General features: G+C 37.5%; 1 protein-coding gene across 5 annotated transcripts in view; it reads left to right on the forward strand.

The window, feature by feature from the left end:
* Positions 1-27,146, forward strand: part of BRAF (B-Raf proto-oncogene, serine/threonine kinase) — an 82,339-nt gene that overhangs the window by 25,215 nt on the left and 29,978 nt on the right. For 3 of the 5 annotated variants that reach the window (XM_053943321.1, XM_053943323.1, XM_053943326.1), the window contains 7 exons: positions 2,052-2,315; positions 15,281-15,384; positions 16,091-16,193; positions 17,491-17,639; positions 18,697-18,816; positions 22,150-22,203; positions 26,907-27,066. In XM_053943321.1, coding sequence (XP_053799296.1) covers positions 2,052-2,315; positions 15,281-15,384; positions 16,091-16,193; positions 17,491-17,639; positions 18,697-18,816; positions 22,150-22,203; positions 26,907-27,066 — 954 coding nt within the window. The remainder of the gene's footprint in view (positions 1-2,051; positions 2,316-15,280; positions 15,385-16,090; positions 16,194-17,490; positions 17,640-18,696; positions 18,817-22,149; positions 22,204-26,906; positions 27,067-27,146) is intronic. The other 2 variants (XM_053943324.1, XM_053943325.1) reach the window with 1 other exon arrangement.

Genomic DNA, 27,146 nt, shown 5'->3' on the forward strand with positions numbered 1-27,146 from the left:
CATTGTAGGATTGAGTATTTTGAAAGTTGTGTGTAGTTTTGTGAAGGAACTAAACCCACAAGTGTCCGGAAGCAATGTAATGTTGCATGTGTTTGAATAATATTTTGCAATGTTCATGAGAAAGGGAAGTAAGTATTTAGAACAGTATTGGTGAAATGGTAACAGTTTATATTTCCTAATTTTTGTTTACTGAAAATAATTCTTGACACATGGAGCTTTTACTCAAGTTTCCATGCAATGTTCATCCTGGAAGTAGGAGAGACACATGTGTTACCGTACAGCCAAAAAATGCCATTATTTAATAGTTGGGTAATCTTTCAGTTTCCTTTTGACAGAACAGTTGGGTAAGAGTGAAAATGTTTGTTTTAAGTCTCAGAGTTTGGGGTTTATTTGCTAGATATCTTCAGTTTTTAAAAGAAATATTAAATAATTCTCAGTTTCTTGCAACTAATGTATGTTTATCAGAAGTGGAAGCCATAAAATTTAGAATTTGTATCTGTGGTGTTCACCCCCATTCTTTAAAATGCTTTTTCTTTCTTAGTCGTCACTGTCCAATTATCATTTTCTTTGTTAATAGGGTGGGGATGATGACACATGTTGAACATAGGTCCATCCTGGGAGGATGCTAAGCTTTCTTAAAAAGGGGGGGATGAACCACTGTTTACACAGCAAGAGCAGTTTGGATTAGATGAGCCTGCACATTTAACCTGGAGAAATAAATTCCTAATAAAATGTAGTACTTGTGACCGCACTAGTAAAAGTTGGTTGTTTTTTCTTTTTATTCTTTTCCACATGTAGATGCTGCAGACTATTTGGTCAGTTCAGTTCTCCTGTAACTTTAATTAGCAACAGTTATGAACAAAAAAGTAGGAAAGCAAGTAAAATAAGTAATTTTTTAAAAACAGAACCAGAAAGTATTTTTCTTTTGTATAAATATACTTGAAAATATCACTGAAGACTTTATGCATATTGGTATGGATCTTGCTCTTGCTGTAGAGAAAAGCAGAAAATTCCATTCCCTACTGCTTACATGTTAGGTTTGGAAACTGCTTACATGTTTGTTTCTTCTTTTCTGTAAAGGTCTAAACAAGATCTGAACACATCAGTTAACACTGACGTGCTTATGTAGTGTGAAACACACATTGCTTAACTGATTGAGGTTTTTAAAAATATTCTGCTAATTTATATACTGAAGAAATGGTTCTAATATTTGATATAGATCAAAATTTTCTTGTTACAGAGTTGTGCATTACAAACTTTAAAGAAAAATATATACTGATTATGTATTTGTTTTCTAGATCTTGGCAATAATGTTTAACTTGACTACATTTAATAAAGACTAAATGGGCAAATTTAGTATTGATGTTTTTGTTTGTTTAAGAAACTTGGTCTGTTTGATTTAAGAAACTGATCTGTGTAATTGGGTTTTGCATAAACATGCTGAACAGATGTTAAAACTTTCAAAGGATCACTTTTGTATGGTTATGGATGGCTTTGAAATGGGCAAACTGTTGTATTCTATGTGTTGTATTCTAACTGAAAAACATTTTTTGTACTATTGGATATGAAAGGATAGTGCCAGAGGTGAAGGATAGTGAACAGCGAGGAGTCAGATACAAATGATAAAAAGCAGGTTTGAACTTTCTCTTAATTATTGCATTAGAAGTATTTAACTGTCATTCCAACAGAATGATAAATTTATCTGGAGCACAGTAATTCAGCATTGCAGCTGACAATATTGGTTAAAGATTTGTCATTTTTTTAAGTGGTTGTGAATTAGAATCTTCAGTGCAAGTGCTTTGAAACTGTAACTTATGATTTCTTCAATCCTTTTCTTCATTTAATTTATTAAAACATTACTTGTTGGTTCAGAAGGTTTAACATTATGTTCTTCATCGTATCCTGAAAAATTTGACCAGACCTTTTTGTTCATATTCTAGGGAAATTTGTATTAGTTTAGGAAGTGTTTCGTTTCACATTTGTTCCGAATTTAGATTTCTGGTTTTGTCTGAGGCTACTACATGATTAAAACAGCTGCTGTTCCTTCACAGGCCTATGAAGAGTACACCAGCAAGCTTGATGCTCTACAGCAGAGAGAACAGCAGTTACTGGAATCCATGGGGAATGGAACTGATTTCTCTGTCTCCAGTTCAGCTTCAACAGACACAGTTGCTTCATCTTCTTCCTCAAGCCTCTCTGTAGCACCTTCATCCCTTTCAGTTTATCAAAACCCTGCTGATATGTCACGGAATAACCCTAAGTCTCCACAGAAGCCTATTGTTAGAGTCTTCCTGCCCAACAAGCAAAGGACTGTGGTGAGTCAGTTTCTATTCACATTCTTGTAACCTCAATATTTCCTGTATCTCTCTCCTGCTGTATGCAAAAGTTAATTTAAGAGCTGAAATATAGCTGGGTGGAGGTCAGAAGTGTCATGATCACAGTGCTCTGCTGCACTCAGTTGTTTTGATCTTTTGAATGTTTTTGACAGGATTAACTCAAAAAGTCCATTATAGCAATAATATAGAATACAGAACTTTCAGGAGTTTTGTAACTACGAAGATAGCTCAAGAAATATTTTCTCAAATCAGTTTTATTGGATAAACAGTAATTTACCGTTTTACAATAGATAGAAAGGGATTATAAGCTTTATTTTTTTTCTTATACAAAACTCTTGATTAGTTTAACAGGGCAAGATGGAGGAAGTATTTTCTATGTTTTCAGAGTTACTAGAAGCATTGAATGCTTTAGAGCAAGAACCAACCTCTTGCAGCTTTGAAGGGCTATGCAGAATTGCTTGGGGTTTTTTTCTTTTATTTTTTCCTCCCCACTCACCATGGTGAGCATTTGTGTGGAGACCATGATGATGCTTTCAGGTCTTGTGTAGAGAACTGGTTAGGAGAGGGACATAGTTGCAATTAGAGGGGTCAAGAAGTGTTGCCCACAAACAGCTTGAAACCTGGTGTTTATCAGTTTTGACAATGTTACAGTGATTCCTGATATCATGGAAGAGTAGTTCACTTTTTGCTGCTAGAGAAAGGATTTTTTTTTTGTCCATTAAGAGCTGCCAAGTGAAGAGCATTGATATGTCCTTTAGAACAATACACTGCAAACTGTGATACATGAAATTATTGACAAGCCATAGTCTAGGGTCTCTTTTGCAAGGTGGTACATAATCAAAATTTAGCAGGGGAGCAGTGTTTCCAGAGATGGTGGGAAATGAATGGACAAGAATTGTCCACGTCAAACCAGGACATACTGCAGCAGTCAGTCAGGTGTCAGCTATCTCTGGATTGTTACTGTCTGTTGAATTTGAGTTGCTGGTAAAAAGAAGAAAACATCAACTGAGTAGTTCTGGGTGTTGGACCATGTCCTCACCCCTTCCCTACCACTGTCCTTTCATCCTTCCCTCACCTCACTGAGCAAAAGACTTAGAGTGGGAACAACATTGGAGGGCAGTTGTTCTCACCTGCATTTTTTTTTTTTTACTATTGCTTGATTGTTCAAGATATTGATGAAGATGCAAAGTAATATTTGGGTTTTGACTTAAGAGAGTGGGAGTTTAATGTAGCCTGTGACCACTGTGCACAATGTACAGTGTAAAGCCAGGTGATTCTGTTGTCTGCCTGTTGAGGAAAGGCTAAGCATACAGTACTACCCACAGAGTGAAATCTGGAGAGAAGGTCCTGGATTTTGGAGGCTGCTGTTCTGTCCCACCCTGTCTGGCTATTTGCAGTCCCTGTCATGGGGGCTCATAAGTTGGTTTTGTTTCTTTCCTGTAAAGGATCACAGCATATCACTTCCTGCACTTTCTGTGCATTACCTATTTTGTCTCTTCTATGTGTTCTCCTGTCCTCTAACCCACATAGTGTAATTCACTCTTATTCTTTCCCCCTCATCTGCAATACTCTTGTTCTGCTTCTTTGTCTCTCCCTTTTTACCTCCTCCTAAATCCTGTTTTATTTTTCGCAGCACTAGATGCTCTTTCTGGACTATGGAAGGCAAACTGGTTTAACTTGGGTGTAGTCAGGGAGAGGCTCTTGGTTCTGTACCTAGCTTTCACTATTTGGACACTATTTGCCTTACAGGTCCAGATCTGCAGCTAGTTTCCAGCTTGTTTAGGTTCTTTTTATTTCAGTTTTACACACAGCTTGGATCAAGTTGTGTTACTAAGTTGAACTTCTTTTTCTTATTTTCTTTTTGTATACTAATAAAGTATCTCTGGTTTAGTGCTGAGAAATTGTGCTTATAGGAGCTCTTGAGTGTGGAGGTTATTGGCCTTGGAGCTGAAGTTCATGTCTCTGAAACTTGAACCACTGATCATTTTTATTGAGAAAGTCAGGAATTTCTTGTATGGCAACTCTTAATGTAATTACTTTGTTTTCAGTATTTATTGATCCTACATGTAGTCTGTTGGAAATTAAGGAAATGCCAGGAGCAACCACAATTCAGAAGGAACTGCAGCAGCTTACTGAATCCTGGGGTGCATCAATCACAGCATCACTAAATAGCTGGGAGAGGTGATTCTCCTCCTCTACTTAAGTGTGGCCTCACCTTGAGCACTGTGTGTAGTTTTGGGTGCCATGATGTAAGATTGTGTGATCCACAGTGCAGTTTTAATGGCCAGCAGTCAGATGATGGGTTACTAACCTGAAAAAGCATCCAGCATTTTTCAGTGAACACTGAGACTGCTTCCTTCATTCTCTCAGTGGATTGAGAAGTGTTGAAGTCAGCATTTTGATTCAGCTGGCTGCAGGACAGGGTTCAAAAGTAACTTTTTTTTGAAAGCAAAACCAAATAGTTGGCTTGGTTAGCTGGAGGGGAATCAATGAATAAGTAGTGTCAGAAATAAAAGATTGTTTTCCTTGTCCTGGGCCTAGAAAGGGATGAAGAGAAGTTTCTTTCTCTGAACAACCTCCTAGAAGAAACAACAGATTGTTTTCTTCTCTGTGCTGGGGTAATTTTTATCCCCTATAATGCAGAGAGAGAAACATGTATACTTGTTTCCTTAGTGGCTTTGTTCAACTGGCAAGTCACACACCCTTTGGAGAAGCATTCCACACAAATGTCACTCACATAAATCTGTGCAGGTGGGTTTGTTCATTTTGTTCTAGGCCAGAGAGAAGGATGCTGAAATCATAAGGATACAAGATGGTGCAAGTCTACCTGTGATGAAAAATTGTTTTGTAGAACGAGCTGATGAGACTTATTCAAGCAGTGGCAGAATTTAGGAAAATACTAGTTTCAAGCTTGTTTGGGTTAGGAATCTAAACGTCTGTGGTATGCATAGTAACAAATCTGCTAATTAAGGGAGAGCTTTTGGAGGTGGAAGGAAAGTATAAAAACTCTGATCTCCTGGTGGTTGCCAGAAGTCTGAGAGATTATATTACATGCTAAGACTTGGTTTTGGTGGAAGGGAAGTAGTCTTGAATGGAAGTAGATGATATCTACTGGTACGATTTCTGAGAGAATGCATGGAGCCAACAGGGAACACAGTCTTGGGCATTCTTAATCGTGGTGTGGATTAGGATTTTTTTCCAAATTGAATGATTGAATGTCCATGCAGAGAAAGGAGACAGAAGACAGTGCTCATGCAAAGGAACAGGAGTAGACATATTCCTGGTTGTTGAGAAGGGACAGTAATTCAAGGAGAATGGTGATTATCAACTGATGCAGAGGTACAGGACAAATTGGATAACTTCAGATTTATGTAAGAGAAAGAAGACATTGAAAAAGTTTAAAATGAACTGAAGAAGTTTGGACAATGAGCATAAAAAGCTTTCTGTGAGTGTAAAGAATACAGGAATATGGTATTTGCATGTAGGGCAAGATTTAAGCATTTTGTGGGATTGTTTAGAGTTGTGTGATTTTTATTTTTTTCCCCCCTGATTTTTTTCTTTGAGGGTTGGGGGAATGATTTTTGAGGACATGGGTAAACTATCTTTTGCACATCAACTTTTAACTGGTAGGTTTGGGATAAGGAAAAAACCTCTATTTCCAGTTGCAAGAACAGTTCCAATTTTTGCTCTGTGAAAGCCGACAAAATAGTTAAAATGATTTAGAGATTTCTCCAGTTAGATTGCTTGCTCACTGAAGACTTTAAGGCACTAGTAAGAATTTTTAGACAGTTCTCCCATGGCCCATCAGGTGAGGCTGGTTTCCTCTCTTGGAGGAAAGCTTCCTGAAACATGTCATGGAGTAAACATTTTGTGGGCATATCTGGAGTATCTCTCTGTCACAGTGAATGAGCACAAGAATAGATCAGGCATGTATGATATTTTCCATGAGTTGTCTTCCAAATTTGAGTTACTTGTCACTCAGGAATTGTATGAGTTTAAGTGTTTTCTGTTTGGAAGCCCTCTGTTCAGCCTCCATTAAATGCATGCTATGGATACTAGAAATCTTGTGGTTAGAATTCCTTGGGCATGGTTATGTGGAGCATGAGTAATCATGTTCTGTGTTGGTCTTTAAATCTGCCACATGCTACTTTATTCTGAGTGAAATAAGGGCTTCTGAGAAAAGCCATTTAACAAGAGGCCTGGTATAAAAGCAAGTAGTTAAAATTGGTTATGACTCTGAAGAGGATCAATATTAGGATGTTTTTGATGTTGTAGTGAAGTCCTAGTAAAAGGAAAGAATGAGGGAATTCTAGGAAAGAAGAGAATGCAGTAAGAGGGCTTCTAATTCAAGTACTTTATGAACAAGATCATACAACTTGAGGAATAGCAGCCCTGAATGATTTTGATTACCCAGGAAATCCCTTCTGGACAAGTACATAGAGTGGGGGGAAAAAACAGTCTGAAAGCAAATGAGTTCTCCTGAATGATAATATGGAGCATGGAAAGTTACAGAAAACAGGGTTTAAGTGTAAGAAGTGATGGTCATTTGAAAGGCATCAGGTGGTGATAGGTCTTGTGCTCCATCTCTGTGGTCTGTTGCTGCCTTCTGCACATTACCAGCTTCCAGAGAAAATGTTTTCTTCATGTCTTCTGGCCTTCTTGGTGGAGTGAGGGTGTTAAGGAGTCTCCACTGCTCTCCACAGCTACATTTATAAAGGATCCTTACTCACCTCCAGTGCCCTCTTTCTGTCAGCATGAGCAAGGTGTGGATTTAGTCAATTTGAATTCTATTTCTGTCTGTAGTGGTCTGAGTGGGGACAGTGAAGCAGGGGGAACAAAAAAAAATAGATGTTTTACATGTTTTGGGAAAGCTTGGTGGCCTCCAAATATTTCAGTTGTCTGCAGATTCTTGATAGGATCAAATCATTGTGTGTTATCAACCACCACAAGGTCAAAAAATTTCCATGGTAGCTTCTAAACCAAAAGTAATACTTCAGGTAACCAAAATAGTTACCCTTTTTTTATGTTCAGCTACAGAATATTGTGGAGATCTTGATTGTTCTTTATTTTCCTTTATTTTGATGTTTAAGAGCAATTGGAGGTGCTTTGAGTAAAAACTCAGCATGAATCTGGGCCAATAAAGCTTTTCCACTTGGTTTTGTGTTGGTATGCTTCATATGCATCTCATAGTTACAGCTATATTCATGGAAACTTCATGGAAGTTTTCCAAATGTGAATGTGAGACTGAGTTTTTAAAAGTGACAATTTGTATGTGAAAGAGTTAAAGGAACTAAACAGGACTGAGAATGGTGCATGGGGACAGTTCTTAAGTATCTCACTCTTGTCACACCTTGGTTTATTAGTACATCTGCCTTTTAATTAGGCAGGCAATCATGTGATCTTCTCTGCAGTCATGAAGACTAGAAGAATAAGCTATTTTTATTCTATGTAAATTCTTAGCATATTGTAAGCATAAATTAATTCATCATGCATGCACAAGTGGGATCCTTCAAATATTCTGGTTTTAAATCTGGTACTTGATTAATTTCTTTTGAGTTGAGATTTGCATCTTGCTTTCTGTAGTTTGTGCTGTGTGTTTGTGCCTCAAGCTTTCTGAGTAGTAAGCACTGGATTTCTGTAGGCATTTGAGCTGCCCTACCAGTTTCACCTGTCAAGTATAAGGAAAATTCAGAGAAAGGATGTTCAGGCAGCTGAATAAACCAGTTTCTTGCTTTTAATTACACACCTGGTTTGACATTATTAGGTTTTACTAATCAAAAATACAATTAAAAACCTCCCATGGTATATCAAACATGCAGCAGAAATTGAGTTTATTTTTAGCCTATGCCAATGGTTGGTTGCTGAATGTATCTGAATACTTCGGAATTTTATGCATCTCATTTAACAGTCTGGTGATATGAAGTAAATGGTAGTTTACTTTCAAGTAAACTTGATACTTCTGTATCACAAGGAAAATTGATTCTGTCTCTCATTAAATTGTCTTTTCTCTTTCCTCAAGAGTTTTTCTTTTGTCCTTCCAGTTCTCTTCTCCTCTCCCACTGACAGGGGAGTGAGCAACCAGCTGGGTGGTGCTTAGCTGCCTACCAGGGATAGCTCAACACAAACTACCCTCAAATGCTGCATAAATTCAAAGGCCTATGTGTTGAAAAGAGAATAATTTAATCTACTACAGTTTTATTGACACACTGTCTTAGATTGCAAAGTGAAACAATATTGAAAACTTGCCATTAGAAAACTGATTACTTGTCATCTGGAATGCCATGTGCAACATCGGTTGTTGATTTTTACTCAAGTAGGGAGTGTTTAATGATTCCTTATGAGATGGAAAGTCTGGCTGTAGAAAGTAAGGAATGCTAGAAAAAAAATACAGTTTGGAGCATGCTTCCTTTACCTTGTAGTGTGCTAGGCAGGCACTCAGTGAAATGGAATGCAAGTCACAAATCTGAAAATGATCATAATAAATGTTTTAATTCCATGTCTAGTAACTCATACTTAAATTCATTCTTCTTGTGTTGTTTAAGCAAACTAGCCAATGGGAGTTTTAATATTTGTAGAGAATGTGTATACTACCTGAAGATGTAAATATCCATTTGGTTTTAGGATCAGTTACGACAGCTTAAAGAAGGATGTGAATTTTAGCCCTTCTGCTGTAGTTTCTTGCCCCTATGCTGCTTTTATAGCACTTGGAAGTGTGATCAGCTGAGACAAGACTACAAAAGTGAACTCTATTACAAAGATTTATTTAAACTGTTTTGTACCTTAAATTTCTAATGCATGTGGGTTTTGGTTTGGAGAGCAGCCAGCTGACTTTTTTGTCTCTTGAACAGAAACCACAAGGTCCTGGGGTTTCATGCCCATATAGTTGCTACAGATATTTTTCTAGATGGGCATTTCTCGCAAGTCTGAAGTCTAAAGCAATATTTTCCAAACTTTATTTTACTAGTAGGTCATTGTTAGCCTTCACAGTTTCTGCCACTGATCTTCACCCTAACAAAAATTTAAAGATGATCTGCTCTCTACTGTCCCCTTTAAAATGACCAGTGCTCTTCTGAACACAGTTTGGAACTGTATCTCAAAAGCATGAAAAATTATATGTGGAGGCTGTTCATTAGGCACAACAGGTTTCATCCAGTGTGGTTGAGGGATGTTGTATTGTTGAGAAAATATTTCTGCACTGACATAAATCAATCTGTTGTGTTTTACATTTAATTGCATCGGAGATGCCAATGGGTGCTGGTAATCCATGTCTTTGCAAGTTAAATGGAATGCATTTGATTGAAAGGTAACAGCTTTGTAAAATGGGTAGATTCTGTTCAATTTCCCTTGGAAACAAGATTTAATGCAATGAAACTGCCTCTCATTTGTCTCACTAATATGCTTCATTAAGAACGTATTTTCTCGCTGCTTTCTCCTGGAAGCTGGACAGTGCTTCATGTCCTGATATCCAGAACAGCTGTTTCTGAAAGCTGTGTTCTTTTCTAGAGGATGTGATGTTCAGAGCCATCTTATGTCCTTTTTGTCACAAATGAGGGTAATTTTGCCTGTTAGTGCTGTAAGAAATAGCTGCCTGATTTGGTGAAATATTTGTCCTCCATAAGTAAGATAAGAAATTAAATGTGGATCTCATGTTTGGATTTTACCAGAAAACCTTCCATGCTAGAAGGCCAAACTAATTATTTGGCAAAAGTATAGTTTGGCCTAATTTTCTCCCAACACGTTAAATTCTGTGAACATGAAATTTTTTAGTCCTGGGTATCAGGTATGGGGAGGAAAAAAGTGTGATCTTTCAGGGTGTATGTGTTATGGTAAGCAAATAAATACTTTGAAGTGATATTTCAAATCCCTTCTACTTGGCATATTTCCACTATTGTACCCAGTACTCTGCTTGATTGTTTGGAATTGCTCTGAAGCTCTAAGCTATGTTACGCATACCTTACATACTGTACATATGTTACACTTGGCCAAAGTGAGCTGAATTACAGTGTTAGGCTGAGGGAAAAATAAAGCCAGCTAACTAGTTTTGAGAAGTATAATACTGGATATTCAGGGCTGACCAGCCTTTCCATTTCCAGAGAATACCTTTGCATTGCTCTTTTGGAATGCTTCTCAGTCTCTTTGTTGCTCTAAAACATTGGAAACTACAGTGGTTTAAGGAAGCATTTTTAGCTTACTGAGACTATGCCAGTTTCTAGTCTGATGTTAGAAAAGTGATGTAAGAGTTATTTAGGGACGTAGCCCTGCATTTCTTACTGAATCAGGAATGACCTGGTTTACAGAAATAAATGATTTATTATGCATTGCTTAAATACTTGTAGCTGCAGTGCTAAATATATATCAATAATATTGTTACAAATACTTACTGTCCCTAGAAATAGTTCAGGTGAGTAGAAGAAATGACGACATTAAGGGCTGTAGTTCTGTTTAATCTGTTAAGGTAGTAAGACTGCTTTGAGAATTTCTGCAATCTGGAATAATTTTCATTTTTTTTTCCGTGAGGCTTAACATTTGCAAACTTAAGCATGTGTTTTGGTGTCACCCTGAATTGCTACTTACCCAATTTAGGATGCTCAAGTAAATTATCTTCTCTGGTATATTATTAATCTACACACTGAACACACCTTGCAGTCTGTGTTGGCAGCTTCTGTACTGTTTCTTAGTGTTATATAGCCCACATTTTCATACTCTTAACTTTTGAAAGTGGCTTGCTGAATCAACTTTCTAATTGCTATAAAGACCTAAGCCTTTTCTGATCTACAGATGTTATGTATATAAGTGACCTAAAAAGAAAGCCCTTAACAACGACAATTTAGAAGTACATCCCCTAGCTCAGTAACACGAGTTTCTAGGTGGAAACCATTGTGAAACATTTGAATTCTCTCAGTTATAAAACAGAGGGATTAAGAGATAATGGATCAGTGCAAACAAAACAGATTTTAAATAATATCAAACATTCTATGTTTCAATAAAATGCCAACTTTGTTCAGTTTATTGGGTTGCAGGCATAAGAGTGCTGTGTATTTTGGAGTAGATGAGAGATTTTCTCCTGGGGAACTGATTTTGTTAAAAAATGCTGATGTGATTCAGTTAAAATGCTCTGTGGGAATCCTGGCAAAACTCTTGATGGAATTGATAAACCCTCCTTGGTGCCTTCATGCCGTGCTGGAGCTGCCGGCTGCTGGCAGGCACTCGGGGGCTGCACCATGTGGGGCTCCTGCCCCCTGCTCCGCTCCCAGCCTGGGGACCACACACCCTCCCTCTGCCTGGGGGTGAGAGAGAAGCTGTTCCAAAACTCCTGCTTTGGAGTCAGCAGGAGTCTGTTAGTCAGGAAAAAAGAACTGGTGTTGGGTTTTGTTTTTCTAAAGACTGAGTTGGTCTCCAAATCACTTTGTTGTAACCAGCTTTCTCTTTAACTTTGCCATAATTCAGGGGTGAAAAGAAGATGGGGGCAAAAAAAGGTTTCAGAGGGAATGCTTTGCAGGGTGAGATTTCTGCTTTACAGCAGGCACTAGTTGGGACTGAAGGAGGGTGCTGAAGGGCTACATGCACAGATGGTGATAGACCATGCTGTACCAGTCTGGGAAAATGATTAATTAATACTACAGGGACTTATTCTAGCACTAAGTTCTTTTAATTTGGCCTTATGTTTCTCTGCTTGAGAGTTCAGTAAGAGAATGTTCTAAGTGTGATGCTGATTCAGGATCATGATGGTTTTTGAAAGTAATAAAAACAGTTCTTTGGGTTTTAGCTGGATCTTGATGCAAATGGCAGTGAAGAGAACAAATGTTCTACCCATGTTTCTAATTGTAAGTTGCATAAATATGACTTGGATTTTAATACAGGGGACTTGGGATAATAATACTGAGGAATAGCAAATGATTAATGAGAAGGATGTTTAATACCCATTTTTCATAGTCCCATTGCACTTTTGTTGCTGTAGGTAACCCTCATTCTGATACTTTCCAAATTTTGAGAGTTTGTATTTCCAGCTTTATTGATCTCTTAAAAGAAACCCTGTAACTTCATAAGTCTTGTTTTTGACAAAATTTAAGGAAAAAAAATTACACCAGTGTAATTAATTAATAGCATTGGAACTTTGAGGTTCCTGATGCATTTCTTTGCTTCATGAGTTACTGGAGGATGTTGTCATCATTTATAGAGGATCGGTGCTGGAGGAAGAAAATGTTTTCCAGTGACCACAAGACTGCATATCTCTTCTTTAATGTTAGTCATCTTCCTACTGCTTGACTTTTCTTTCTTGTCCTGATCTATTCCCTCAACACAGGTCAAGATTTTACTAACGTGGTTTCTTTTAATACTTAACTCTGTTGGAGTTTTCTGCCTAAGCTAGAACCTCCTACTCTGTGCTGGGTTCTATTGCTGCTCTTAGGCACTTTCTTCTCCCAATGGTCCTTGTCCAAAACAAGCCACCTTTTCTCCCAATCACAATTTGAAAGCTTCCTGTTCAGGAACTACTTTCAGTACTTTCCCAGGTGTTGGCAAACAGTTCTCTCTGCAAGGTGGTTCATCATGTCTTTTTTTCCTGCCCTTAGCCTCAGCTTTTCAGTCTGTCCTCCCTCTGTCTTGCTTGTTTTACTCCCACCAACCTGCTGATCACAATTCCTTCTCCCAGTATACACATGCTTTCCCTGAATGTTCAGTTCTTGAAGTTTGTCCTGACCCTCTCATCCCATTTCTCCTTCATGCCTAACCTCTTTCCTGGCTCTTTTCTTTCCCCTTTTTGTCCCCATTATCTCTCTGCCACATTTGCAGTATTTCAGTTTCTTCTGCCACTGTGGATATCAGTGGTGAAGTGACTGAGGTTGCTGGAAAGGCAGACTGGAATTGTCTGTGGGGACACAACCTCAATCCAGCAGGAGCTATACTTAGAGGAGAAATAGCCTTGAGCTGAAGAACACTTGCTTCCTCCATCGGAATGGCTCGTGATTGGATCTAATGTGTGTGGGAGGTTGGAGCACACCTGAAATCCTCAGAGACTTTAGTCAGAGTCTTAAAAATATTTACTCTCTATTTGTAAATATATGTGTTGGAGGCAAAGAGAAGGACACTGAGGAGGCAGACAGGTTCTCTTAGGGATCTTTGGCAGAATGATGATGGCACTAAATTATAAGGACAATTAAAGAGTTATTTTCTTGACAAGATACTATGATTAGCATAGCACAGAATTTATTGTTAGAATGGCACATGAGCTCTACAAGCAGAATCAATGTTGTGCAATATATAAGTAACATAATACAAAATTTATAATACAACTCCACTTAAAATTTCTAATCACTTTTGCCGGTCAAGACAAATCTTTAATACATGTTTTGCTGTATCAATGCAACAATCATAATTTAGACTCAACATTTGTATGAAAGAATGAGTCACACCCTCTATCCTTAGAGAAAGGAGTCCCTTTCTAAGGAGTTACTTAGAGTAATAAAAAGACGCATTAAAAAAGAATACAATGTGTAAACCAAAGTCACCTAAGGCTGAATATCAAGACTGTAAAGTAGTGTTCTGTAAGATTTTTTTTCAAGGAATTCAGAAAAATAATCTTTTTTAAAATGTTTTGTTGACCAGATGAAATGCACAAATATCCTGTAAAGAGGCCCTCTCATGTGGGAGGAAGATGGTGAAGCAAAATATTCCTTTAATTTGTGTCTTCTGAAAGTGCATGTGTTTGAGTTCTAGAAATGCAGTATGTAGTGTAACTTCAAGTGGTGTTCACAAAGCTACTTGAAACAGGCTGCTGCTTTGCACTGTCATGCTTAAGTAGGACATATAGCCCCTAAATACCCATGGAAATTTAAACACAGAACAAAAACTAGGCTGTCATCCAAAGCCAGTTGAAGCTGATTAAAAGACTGCTTTTGGCTACTGAGTGCTCTGGCTTAAGCCACTTGCAAGCTTTATTTGAGTTTCAGGTGTTCAGACAGACTTGTCAGGTTTGTTAAGTTTGTAGGTTTTTCTTCTGATTTGTGTTCGAGGTACTGTCCATGATTATAGGAGATAGCCCAGTGTGTACAGTGCCTGAAGCCCTACATACTTTCACTACTGAGTTCTAAAAACAGTTAGTACATAATATTCAATACTTTAACTACACTTAATCACCAGATCATGTATTCTTCTTTCTTATGGCTTGACATATATACTGTTATATCACAGGTATACCTAGAGATGATCTACTTACTTGTATAAAATATGCCTACAATTAGAATAGAAGTGAGGAAAATACATAGTATGCAGTTCCTGATTTGGCTAGTTTTAATCTGGACCTCCATTCTTCCCATCCTGTTAGTTATCTAAACTTTTCAAGCCAGGAAACAGAAGACAGCAGTATATATGCATATAAGACTATCTGTAGAGTTACAAATGTAGGTTAAAGTGAGAGGTGATGGTCTGCCCAACTCAGATGACTGTTTTGTTTCACTTGTTTGCATGCTTATCTTCTGTTTTAGAAATAGAAAATAAAATATTTACATTTTGTAGTAATGTTTTTTTGAGTGCAGTCCAAGTTAGTTCCTTCACTTAATTTCACTTGGCGTGTTTCCCCACTTATGTTCAGGCCAGCCTGTAAAATTAAAGCTGTATGTAGTTATTAGCTATCTGTGTGCTGTGTTTCCAATTTCTTCCAGTTGAGAAAGAACTTTTTCACTTTTGGAGATGAGTGAAGGTTCTGTTCCAAATGTTAATAGATGTGTAGAGCTTGTTGACTTTTCTAGCTGAGCCTTTTACCTCATAGACTATTCAGCAATAAAATTTTTCTTGGTACAAAAGGGGTTTTGGAAAACTCTGACCTGCAATTCTGTAAAGCGTCCTGAAGAGTGGGTTTTAGCACTTGAGGGTTAAAATGTTTGCATCAGTTTTAGGGGATAAATTGGAAATTGTTTTAACTAATTTCTTTTGTATTTGACTTCTAGGTTCCAGCAAGATGTGGAGTGACAGTCCGAGACAGCCTAAAAAAAGCACTGATGATGAGAGGTCTTGTTCCGGAATGCTGTGCTGTTTACAGAATACAAGATAGGTGTGGTTTGTGTGGGATGCTTTTTTGCTCTTAGAATCAATTATTGGAGCTACCCAGGATGGTCAGTTCTATCCAGAAGTTGTTTATGAAGTTCAGAATTTTATGATACTTTGCACTAAACAATTTGCACATGGCAGACAGGTTGAAAAGAATGTCTAACTCCTAGGAAAAGGCTCAGGCATAATATTGACTAATATGAGATTACGGCAAAACACTCATTAATCAAACTCATGCTAACAAAACAAGTAATAAATAGGTTCTGTTAACTTCTTGGTTGTATTTCATTTGGCTATAATGCATTCTTAACTAAAGACAGAGTTCCCTTGGGAGGAAAAAAAGAGTTTTCAGCCCTAAAAATTTGTATATTATCTTCATGTACACAATTCGCCATTTCTGTGGAACTCTTACACTACAGTTACCTTCACAAGCACTTTATTTGATCAAAAAGCCATCTGCCATGTAGGGAACAAGGAACTGGCCACTACTGGAGCTGGTTGAAAAAGTGCATTTCCTTCCTGCAGTTTGGCCAGGGAAGGTGTGCTTTGTTTGCAATGTACTGAGCCTAAGGTCTTGTTGTAAAGTTTCCTGCAATTAGGCTAGGTAGCAACCCCCCACAGTGTAACTTTTTAGCTGATCTTACAACTTTGGCAAGAGACATACAAGGGCTTGTGTGCTGATGCTAATGAGAGGCTTATTTGTGCTTTAGAGAGAAGAAGCCAATTGGCTGGGACACAGACATTTCCTGGCTCACGGGAGAGGAGTTACATGTGGAAGTTTTGGAGAATGTGCCACTCACGACACACAATTTCGTATGTACTGGGTTTTGAGAGATGCTGAGTGGGTTTACATCAATATATTCATACTTTCAAATTCAAATTACCAACTTGGAATATTTTGCATCTGTGGGATGTGGTGGGAGTTGCAAAAGAAGTTTTTAATCACAGTAGCTTAAGTGAATTAGAATTGTATTTGAAATAAGTGATGCTAGAGTACTTGATCACCCTTAAAACTTTCATGTTTTGTTGGAATACACCCTCTAAAATCTATAAATGTAAGGGGTTTATATCAGTACTGCATTGCAGAGCTGTAATAATCTACTATTTTTGTATTGCTGTATCTATAAAATGTATTCTGGGCCTCCCTGCTGGCTCTGCAGCAGCAATTAACTAATGAACTAACTATTCCCAGAGCAGTGCTGACATCATCAGTGATGCAGTGCACAAATATGTTTTGACCTGATAAGGCACCAAGTAAGTGGAAACTGCTAAACAGCTGCTAAGAATCTGTCTAAATGTTTCCAGCCACATACAAAATCCTGGAAATAATGTTTGTCACATTGGGAAGAAAGACCTTCTATTTCAGCTTAAAATGTAGCAAATTCTATCTGCAAGCTGTTTCAACCTATTTAACTCAAGCAGGGTGATTGGGTTATGGCTAGTTAGGTGAACTCTAGTAGGCTTAAAATTTTTTTTATGTCACTGAAATTCTGATTATTACATGTAATAATAGAACTAAGAATGTGTTTTTATGATAGGTATTGCTAAATTTGAAAATTAATTAACTCATTTCCCCTTTATAATCTGGGGAAAATGCATGATCACCCTTCTGTGATTCTGAATGTTTCTGAGTTTCAGTTGTCAAAATTGCAACTATATGTGGAAACATACATTGAAGCCATATATATATATGCCTGTGTATTTCCAGTCCTGTGAGTATTAGATAGAAATGTTCTTTGGCTTCTGGAAAAGTTAGAATATGAAATAATATTTCAGCAGCTTTTGGTTTTATAGGCTGTATCCAAATAAATTCTCAATGTTTGTGTCTAGCATGATAATAGTGAAGTTTTGCTTCAGGTTCTTTGCTCTTATTCTTACTGCTAGTGAAGTGAAGCATTAATTCCAAGAAACAGTTGAAAAAATGTTATAATGTGTGAAAAATCTTTCAAAAAGGAGATGATCTTTTGTGTAAATCTGTTTGATACATAAAATTGTAGCTCCAACATCACAAAAGAGACTTTTAAGTACACTTGAGGAAGGTAAAAGCAAATAGCCTATCTTTGGCTTACAGAAGGACTGTAGGTAATTGTGACTATTTTTGACAATGTAGGTACGAAAAACGTTCTTCACGTTAGCGTTCTGTGATTTCTGTCGGAAGCTGCTTTTCCAGGGATTCCGCTGCCAGACCTGTGGCTACAAATTTCACCAGCGCTGTAGTACAGAAGTGCCACTGATGTGTGTTAATTATGACCAACTTGAGTAAGTAATCAAAATTAATTTTTGAAGTTGAGCCTTTTAACAAGTGTACAGCTGTCAGTGATTTCTTGTATTAAATCTGTAATTCAGGAAGTCAGAGGAGGTGCCTGAAAAAAAAAAATAGGGGTTCAGCTGTTCTTGTGAGACTGCTTAATTCATACTCTTTCTGTGCTAGCTCAGACAACCAGTTCATATTTCTTTGCTGGTCTATGAAGTGCTTTTTTTGAACCATGAATAGGGTTGCTGAACATTTGACTGTATCAGACAGATTACTCATTGTTCACAGTTGTTATTATTAATCAAAACTGGTTCTTTATTGTGTGGTGGCTAGGGCCATGTTTAAAATTTAGCTGTGGGTTTATTCCCTTCAACCTGAAAAAATGTTAAGAGACACTAGTTGATTATAGTGAAATTGCAGTTGGTTTTACAATAATTGAAAATAAATCCCGTAGCAAGATTAATGCTTAGGTAAGAAAAATAAAGGAGAATGACCCAAACAGTCCAGGGTTCTTGGACTGAGTTACTGAACTATTTGTGTCAGTCTTTGATGTAGATTTAGGATCTGATGTAAACTGGGTCTGTTCTATTTGATTAGTTTCAGCAGAGGCCATTAAGTCTTTTAAATAGATTCTTGTATAAGGAATAATTTAAAATGCTATTTTTCTCACCAAGAATTAATTTAATTTCAGTTTATTTTAGTATTTGTAACTGTTTCCATTGGCATCTCTGGAGTTTGTGCTCAGGGTGTAAGTTTATGTGCTGATAGATATAAGCTGTGCATTCTGGAAGAACCAGATGTTTACAATTCCATCTAAAAGATTAAAAAATGAATTTCCACAAAGTTTATATTTAAGCCATGAACTTTTGATCCTCTGTGAAGTAAATAATACTTTTAACATATCATGCAATTTTAATGTGTGTGATCTTTATTTTTAAATTTAGAATTTAATCAATGAGGTTTTGGGGTTTGGGATCTTTTTTGTAGTTTTTGAGTATTATATTGTGAAACTTCTGGGTTTTGCACAAGTTAGGTTGTTTTTGTTTTGTTCTTGCCTCACAGTTTGCTGTTTGTCTCCAAGTTCTTTGAACATCACCCCATACCACCAGAGGAGGCCTCCTTAGGAGAAACCACCCCAGCATCTGGATCATACCCCTCAATGCCCCCCTCAGATTCTGTTGGGTATGAACTTATTCCTGCTGTTTAATAACATAACTTTTCAGTACTGTGCTAAGAAACACTCAAAGTACTGCTTTGCAGCTCTGCATTGTTGTAATCTGGCTTCTCAGACAAATATATCCACCTATGCTTAACTTAAAAGAAGTGAATGTTTTCATTCACACAAATTCTATAAATTAGTAATTAGCCTAGGTTAAATGTGTGTGTAACTGTCTGTAGAATTGGGGTATTACCTGTTAAACTGATTTCTTCTATATAATAGCTTAGAACTGGTCTAAACTGGAAAGATGTTATACTTAAAATTAATATAAACCAAAATTATATCCTCACAAATTCTTTTAGTTGGTCATTAAATTATAATTTATATGCTTTGAAGTGACATATGTCAGAGAATAAACCAAGTTACTACAAGGCTGATGAGAACAGGTGCCAGTTCCAGGTTCATAATACTGTTTTAGTAGTTTTTCCACATACACTGCTTTAGTATCCTCCAGACCAACTGTCTTCTTCCTGTTCGCGTTGGGGTATACCAACAGCATCTGTTGCTGCAGCTCCAGGTTTTGTAAAAGTAGACCTCTAAAACTCAAGCATTTCCAACAAAGATTCTGGACCCTTTCTGCATGAAGAGATAAGAGACCATATTTAAATTATGTTCCCAGTAGCAAAGAGATTAATGACACCATCCACCATTAGGTAGTTGAACAAATGTCCAGGGAGGAGTAATTCAGGGATGTATATCACACTCAAGAAATCTGGTACATATTTATTAAGAACACCAAATACAGAAGCCTTCAGAAAACCATTCCCAGGACATGTGTGCTGTGTGGAGTTGAGCCGAATGTGGCAGAGAGGCTCTCTTGTATTAGTGAAAATTGTGCCTAAACTAAAGCAGAAACACAGTGGAAGCTACGCAGGCACCTCTGGACTCTTAACTAGAAGTTAAATTCTCTGGACAGCCAAGACTTTGATGGAAAACCAAAGAAAATGCCTCCCAGGAAAACAGATTGACAGTCCTGCAGAGGGAACCTCACTTGGTAAGTACAGAAATTTTGTTCTTTCTTGTACTATTTTGTGCAGATTCAAGTGAATTCAAAAGTACTTATTCAAGGTAGTGAATGTTGCCTTTAGGTCCCGTAGATATTAGTAGAGCAGATTGTGGGCAAGGCTGCTTGTCACAAGTATTTGTCATGCTATAGCCAAAATTGTAACTGGGCTAGAACATTAATTCATGAAGAAACTTGTTCGTACCAATTGTGTTAAACACTAGTGTACGTCAAAGACACTATATAGCCCTAATCTTAATATTCTAAATTGTCCTGCTTTTCAATTGCCTTTGCCTCACTTTGGTCCATTCTTACCAGCTACTTCAAGCAGTCTTCATTTTGTGAAGTGAAAACAGAAAGAAAAAACTTGAGACCAAAGCTGGCTAATGCCTTGAGATCTTAAACGTTACATACATAAAAACGTTAACATTTAAATACACCTGCTAGTTGTTGTTTAGGAGCTTTTCTCAAGGGTTGCATCTATAAATGTTTGCAATTGCAGAGGATGCAAAAGGTTTCTAGCTTTCTCCATTCTGTTTTTTTACTTGGTTGTACACTTTATTGATAAACAAAAAAAAAAAGGCATACATCATGCCTGCAAAATTCTGTTCATTTTGAAAATGGTTTATGGTTGTCAGCTGGTGTTCATATGTAATATGCATATTAGTCATACAGTGTTCCCCTAACATCTGTGTATGTAGTATTTCCTTTCCAGAAGTAGCTCAGATTTTACTGGATGAGCATTATAGCACTGTCCATACCTTTTTCCAACTATCTTTCATGCTTTTCTTTAATCATACTTCTCTGCTTTTTAAGAACATAATTGTGGAAATAGTAATCTAGCTGAATTTTAAAAGCTAGCCTTTTCTATAAAAACATGTAGTCACCTGTGGTTTTATTAAAGAGGACTGTTACAATATGGGACAGCAGCTCAACTGGAATTTAAAAAAAGGCTGACATTTGAGCTTATCTTGCCTGGGAGGAGAATATGAGATTGAAATTTGAGAGGTGAAAAGTGGGATGGAAAGTATGAGGAACTAGCGCTTTAATAACGCTTCCTAGATTAATAATTGTTCCTTTGATTTCTCTGTTCTAGCATCTTGCATGGAGCAGCTCACAGAGGAAGGGATATATTACTGATTGTTTGGTAAACCTGAGGAAAGAGAAGGCGAACATCCTTCTTCATGTCTAGTCTTGTGAAGGGATCCCAGTGGCAGACAAAGTGGCCCAAAAGAAGGAAGTTTGTGTTGCAAGACAAGTTCGAGAGCGAAAGTGTGCAATGGGAGCAAACGGAAAAGTTTGGAAGAGAAAGGGACATAAAGGAAAAGACCATTGGACATGATGCAAAAGCTGCTAATCATGCTGGAGAACTGTTTCACTTTGCTTGTGTGCAACATCCTAAAGCAATCCAGGCCTGTAGCCTTTCATTCTTCCAACTATGAGCCATAGGCAGTCCCTCCAGGTTTTCCACCCCAAGATGTGGGAGCCCATATGATTCCATTTCACATTTCTGAACCCTTTATAAAATGTGTCCAGCCTCCACATTAGGTTTTGTGTCCCATTTTAGTTCTTCCCATTTGCACTATCTTGTTGTGCCAAAACAACCATTTTAGTTACAATTTGCAGTTAACTGGAAAGAAAGGCGTAGGTCTCCCTGCTAAGAGCCATTTGTAATAAAATTGAAGTAAGGAAACTGTATATCAGACATTGTATTTGTTTCATTCATTGCATTGTCATGGAGTTTGTTCTCCATCTTGGCTGGTAAAATACAAGCACAGAATTTCTGTGAACCCAGTTCCCTGAGTTCAGATACATGAAAAAGAGAAATAAGTTGGCAACATCTTGGCTCTTTGAAAAACAACATTTCCCAATATGCTTCGTCTTCTAAGTTGGAGGAAGAAAAGGGGAATGTCTGGTGCACTGTTCTTGGAAGCTTGCCAGTCCTTGCCTTTGAGCAGGCTCCAGCTTGTGATTAAACACCTCTGCTTTCCTTTCTATCTTCCAAATGTTCACTGATCATTCTGCTTCAGCCCAAGATACTTGAATGTCTAGAAAAGCTTCTGAAAAGCCAAGGAAGCAAAGATATGGTCTTAAAATATTACATTTTATGCTGCAATGCTATTTAGATCCTGCGGTGTGTAAGTGAGCAAAAGCTTTGTGCTTTAATGCAAAAAAACAGTGAACTTTTCCCCTAAAAGTTCTGGCACTAGGCCTTTTCCAGGTTTCTCCATGAAAATGTTCCTAATGTTCCTACAATATACAAGTTGAATTGATATGCATTCTTGCTTTGCAGAAAAGGTTTGGTATCTTTAAATCAGAATTGGAAAACTCTCAGTCCGTACAACAGGTGAGAGAAACCTCTTGCTCTCCAAAACTTTATTTGCAAAAACCTGCTAGTGAACTGGACCTGGTTTGGAGGACTAACAGTGACAGTGTGGTTCTCTTGATAACCTCTGGTATATGAAGCTGTCAGGAATTTTAGGCTCATCAGCTTTGATCTGGGCCCAAAGGCCATTATAAATGAGTGCACACCATTGTGGTACTCCTGGCAGTTGTTTTTCACCTGCAAGCCAACTTGGATGAAAACAAGTTGTCGTGGTATAAAAAACTGCACTAGTTCATGTAGGGTAATGACTTATAGATCTGTCCCATGATGCTTCTAGACTGACTTCAGAGGGTGCTGCAAGAAAGATATTTAGCTTGTAGTAACAAACTGGTATTGCTGTCCTTTTCTACAAATTGGCATTTGATTTGGGATTATTGAGTATTTCCAGGCTGCAGGGATGAGGAAAGAAATAAAAAAGTTAGGTTTTCTGGCAATGTCTATGGAGTACCACAGTAATTAAATCAGAACCTGTTTGGCCTCCACAATTTAAATTTACCTGCTTGCTACTATAGCTGAAATACCATTGTGTCCCAGATCCTTAGCAGTCCTTAGAAACTGCTTGGAACTGGAAGTGTAATGTGTTCTTTATTAAGAGCAGTAACAAAAACCAAATCCTGGTGTTAACACTCTGGTGTAAACAAAAACAATCCAAAAAAAGCCTTGATATGCAGTTTAGCTTGCAGTAGGTTTGGTTTGGATATGAGTGTGCAGCCCTACAGGTAAATAGTGTGTGCAGCACTGAGCCCAGTGGCTAAACTGAGATGGACTTGTTCAGGGTGTGAGGAGGAGAAAGAAAATCTCAGTCCAGGAGAGATGCTGTCATTTTAAAAAGGAACAGGTGCACACCTTATAATTGAAGCTAGGTGAATGTGAATTTTCAGTTCAAGCATTTGCTCAAGTACAGCAAGACAAAAATACAGTCAACAAAAACTTGAAGTTCAAATGTGCCTATCATAAGAAAAATTTCAAGAAAAATCTTTCCTGCATAGACCAGCTCTTAAACACTTATGAAACATCACATTGGTGAGTGCAGGACATTAAGGAAAATCTGTATTAAAATTTTGGTTTGCATTTGTAAAGTGAACTTATTTATATAATTGCAAGTTCTAAAAGCCAGTAGATGTACTGTATATGATTTTATAAAACTGTTTGTTTATATATAGCATAACATGTGCAGACACGTTTCTGAGTTACTTTACTCTTTCTTGTGGACCCAGTTTTGTGGGATAGTAAATCTGTGGACACATGGGCACTTGCTGTGCTTGGTAAAGGGTATAAGTTATTCTTATCAGTTATTCTTGTTTCCTTATAAAACATCTTTCTATTTTACCTGATAAAAAGGGAGGGAACAATGTACTAATCCCAAACGTATGGTCCAAGGTGAAAGCATGTTCTGACAACATCAGCTTGTTGCCTCAGAAGCCGAGAATAATTTGTTAAAAGAGTGCCCACATCTCAGAGGCTGGGAGAAGGTTATTTATCTGCTTCCTTGTAGAAGGTCTCCTTTAGCAAGGTGGCTGTAAACTGTTCACAAAGGCCACAGGATCAACAGAAACTCAGATCCTGATATTCAAACTGCATGTTCCATTAAGCCTCAGCCTGTTATTTTTTTGGGGGTGGGGATTGGTTTTTTATTTACGTTTTTTTAGGTGTTTTTGGGGTTTTGGAGGACTTTTTGTTTGTTTTTTGTTTGTTTGTTTTGCAGTGTGTTTTGTCAGCACTATGCTTCCATAGCCTAAGAACTAGTTTTGGAACTGGCCTGGAATAGACCATGTCACCTTTTTCCAAATGATGATATCTGGCCCTTTTAGCTCAGTGTCACTTCTACTCCTCTTGAATAATTTCAGTATAGGAATATTTTAGGAACAGCCTTTTGGTAGCTCAGAGGATCACTGTGTTCTTTTGTTGACATGATTTTGAAAGAACAAGATCTTGACGCAGACCAAGATCCAGCTTTTGCCACACACAGACAGAAGGTGGTGGTAATGTTTTTCTGAGCTTGTGATCTCAGTAGGCTGTCTTAGCTAGCAAACCCTTTGTCTCTTTTACTTCACTAGTTATCTTTTTCAAGAAAAAATTCCATTTAGCAGAAATAACCTACATTTTTCCAAGTGTCTCAAGGACACACATTAATAAAATCAAGATGGAGCATGTGGCTAACTGCATATGAGGTTCCCATATCTAGATTCTTCGTTGTATAAAGCCCGGAGATCCTCCATGTAATAGCTTAAAGATGGAAAAAAAAAAAGAAAAAAAATATAATTATCAGCCTGCAATTATTTTCTAAAGGTCTGGACTTCCCCCAGTAAGAATTTAATGAGAAGAAAAAGCTGTTCAAGTTGTTTTCAAACATGGTATGGTGTAGCATGCTATCTTTGTTAGCAACATGATGGACATGATGACCTGTGACAAGAAATACAGAAGTAGCAGATGACCATTTATGACTCAAAGGAGGATGTAATTGAAACCATATTGCCTCAATCTGGTTTTCTCTCCCTTGGCTTACTCATGATCACAGAATATCTGATTGCTTCTGTTTTTGTCATGTGGCAGAGCTCAGATGGTGTGTCACAGTCAGACCTGGTGCAATGTTCTGATGTGATATATTTCCCTTAATTTCCTTATTACCTGAGAACGCTCAGGAAGTTTAAGCAGGAGTTAGCTATCCCAGCAATGACTGCGATAGCTGGCCTGGTTTAGACACTTGTTAGACTTTCCTTCTGATACTTTTTTTTTGTGCAGCATTTGACACGCTTGCCTTGACATGAGAATGGAATGCCTTTAAATGTCAGTCAAATCCTGCATTGGGATCTATGCAGTGTCCCATCTCCTGCTGTGTGTTCTAGTCACATGATTTACTTACAAACACATTCAGGAGTTCAAAACTTCCTCATCTACAATATTTTACCTGAAGGTACTTGTATAGCAGTGAATGAAAACTTCAGCTTATGTGTATGTACAACAACTGCTTTTAAAAAAATAATTCTGAAATTATAAACAACTTCTGAAATGCTGGTCTTTTCAAGGCCCTTTCTCAGAGATTTGACTATTGGTAGTTTTAGTTCATTGCTTGCCAGTATCTTCCCAATATCTTCCCAATATCTATACTGGCATGTGACAGTAGGTAACTGCTGTTTTTTTCAAGTTAAGCAGGGTTAAACCACCTCTTCTCTCCTGACCCACTTCCCAAACATAGTCAGGTATTTCATTGGAAGACTTACTGGACTTGAATTAATTCACAAGCACTGTTTTGCCATTTTCAATTGTGAGACTGTTGGCCAGGAAGGAAAAGATGACAGGTACTTAGGATACAGATAGCACTGATTTCTGGGATCAATGCCAAAGTGGATAAACTTTTCAATGAAAGGTAGGATAATAGGCTATAAAACAGACCTGTTTCTGAAAAAATGCCAAGATGTCCTGTTGAAAATGTTAGTTCCCCAAAGGTTTTTGAAGAGGCCAAGGAGTATTGTTTACAGGAGGTGGCATCAGGACATATTGCTGCTATATGCTGCTGTCTATTTTGTTTCTGAAGCTTCTCCCTGTGGACATTGCCTTTGTGGGCTTGATAATTAATCCATGAGTCATGGAATGGCTGGAGGACTCTACTTCTCTTTTAGAACTTAGAAAAAGAAAACAACTCTTAAAAACCTTGTTGTCAGATGTATATTTTACCATAAAGTTTTCTTTGACAAAGGTGGCAGGTGTTTCCATTAGCCTTTTGCCTTACATCCATTAGATTGAATCATTAGGCTTAACAGTGACTGACCTTGACTAGGGTAAGAGATAATTGCCAGTTCATAGCACTTCAGCAAAATTAATGGATAACCGAAGAAGTGACTTTCTGCCTTTTTACAAACAAAAAACCCAAGTGTTTTGTCTTTTGAATATTCAGTTCATTATACCATAATTAAAGGCTTTATCTACACTTATGACTGGCAGTGTTTGCATTTCTTCAGGAAGCTTGTTTGTGTATTCTGAACACTTACCTTTTCAGTCAAACCTATTGCATTGTAGCACTGTAAATAACATTTGAAATGCTGTGCTATTCAAAGTTGTTTCTTAAAGGGCGATATGTTTCTTTTTAGTATCAATGATACATTGGCCATGTTATTTTTAGTATCAATAATACATAATTATTAATCAATTGGCTTGAATGACCAGATGTAATTTTCACTCTTTCTTTGCTGAAAAATAATCCCATCCATACATTTTGTTTTATGACATTTTCTGACTGTAACATTAATATGAGATGTTAAGCATTTTTAGTTCTCAATTGGTTACCATTAAAATGAGTGTATTGCATTTACTCAGAGGCGAGGAAACTGCAGAGTATCTTGCTATCTGCAATGCATGTTGGTCAGCATGAATTTTTCAGATCAGGATTTATTATTAGTAGTTTGGCATAGTATGGTAGAGTTTTCTTTGTTTTAACTCAGAACACTTCACAGTCATGTGATCAGGTAGTTGATGCAACAGAGAGTTGTTGCAATTGATCATAGGGGAGTAGAGACCATTCATTATGAATTGTTTTTATTCAGGGCTTTAGATCAGTCTTTTTGTTATGTATTATTATAGTTGAAAAGGACATACCACACCCACTATGCAGTGTTTGAAGCCATTTGTAGACCTAAATCCTCTTTTTCCTTGACTTTGTTTCTCAGACCACCAATTCTCCCTAGTCCTTCTCCTTCAAAATCCATTCCAATCCCACAGCCCCTCCGACCAGCAGATGAAGACCATCGGAATCAATTTGGGCAACGCGACCGATCCTCTTCAGCTCCCAACGTCCACATCAATACAATCGAGCCAGTTAATATTGATGTAAGTATTGCTAACCATTAGATCAGGAATAGATGTGATGTGTTCCTTGGGAATATCAGTGTGTTGAATTCATTGTGTAC

This window comes from Vidua chalybeata, chromosome 5, assembly GCF_026979565.1.
Source record: "Vidua chalybeata isolate OUT-0048 chromosome 5, bVidCha1 merged haplotype, whole genome shotgun sequence".
NCBI classification, from domain to species: domain Eukaryota; kingdom Metazoa; phylum Chordata; class Aves; order Passeriformes; family Viduidae; genus Vidua; species Vidua chalybeata.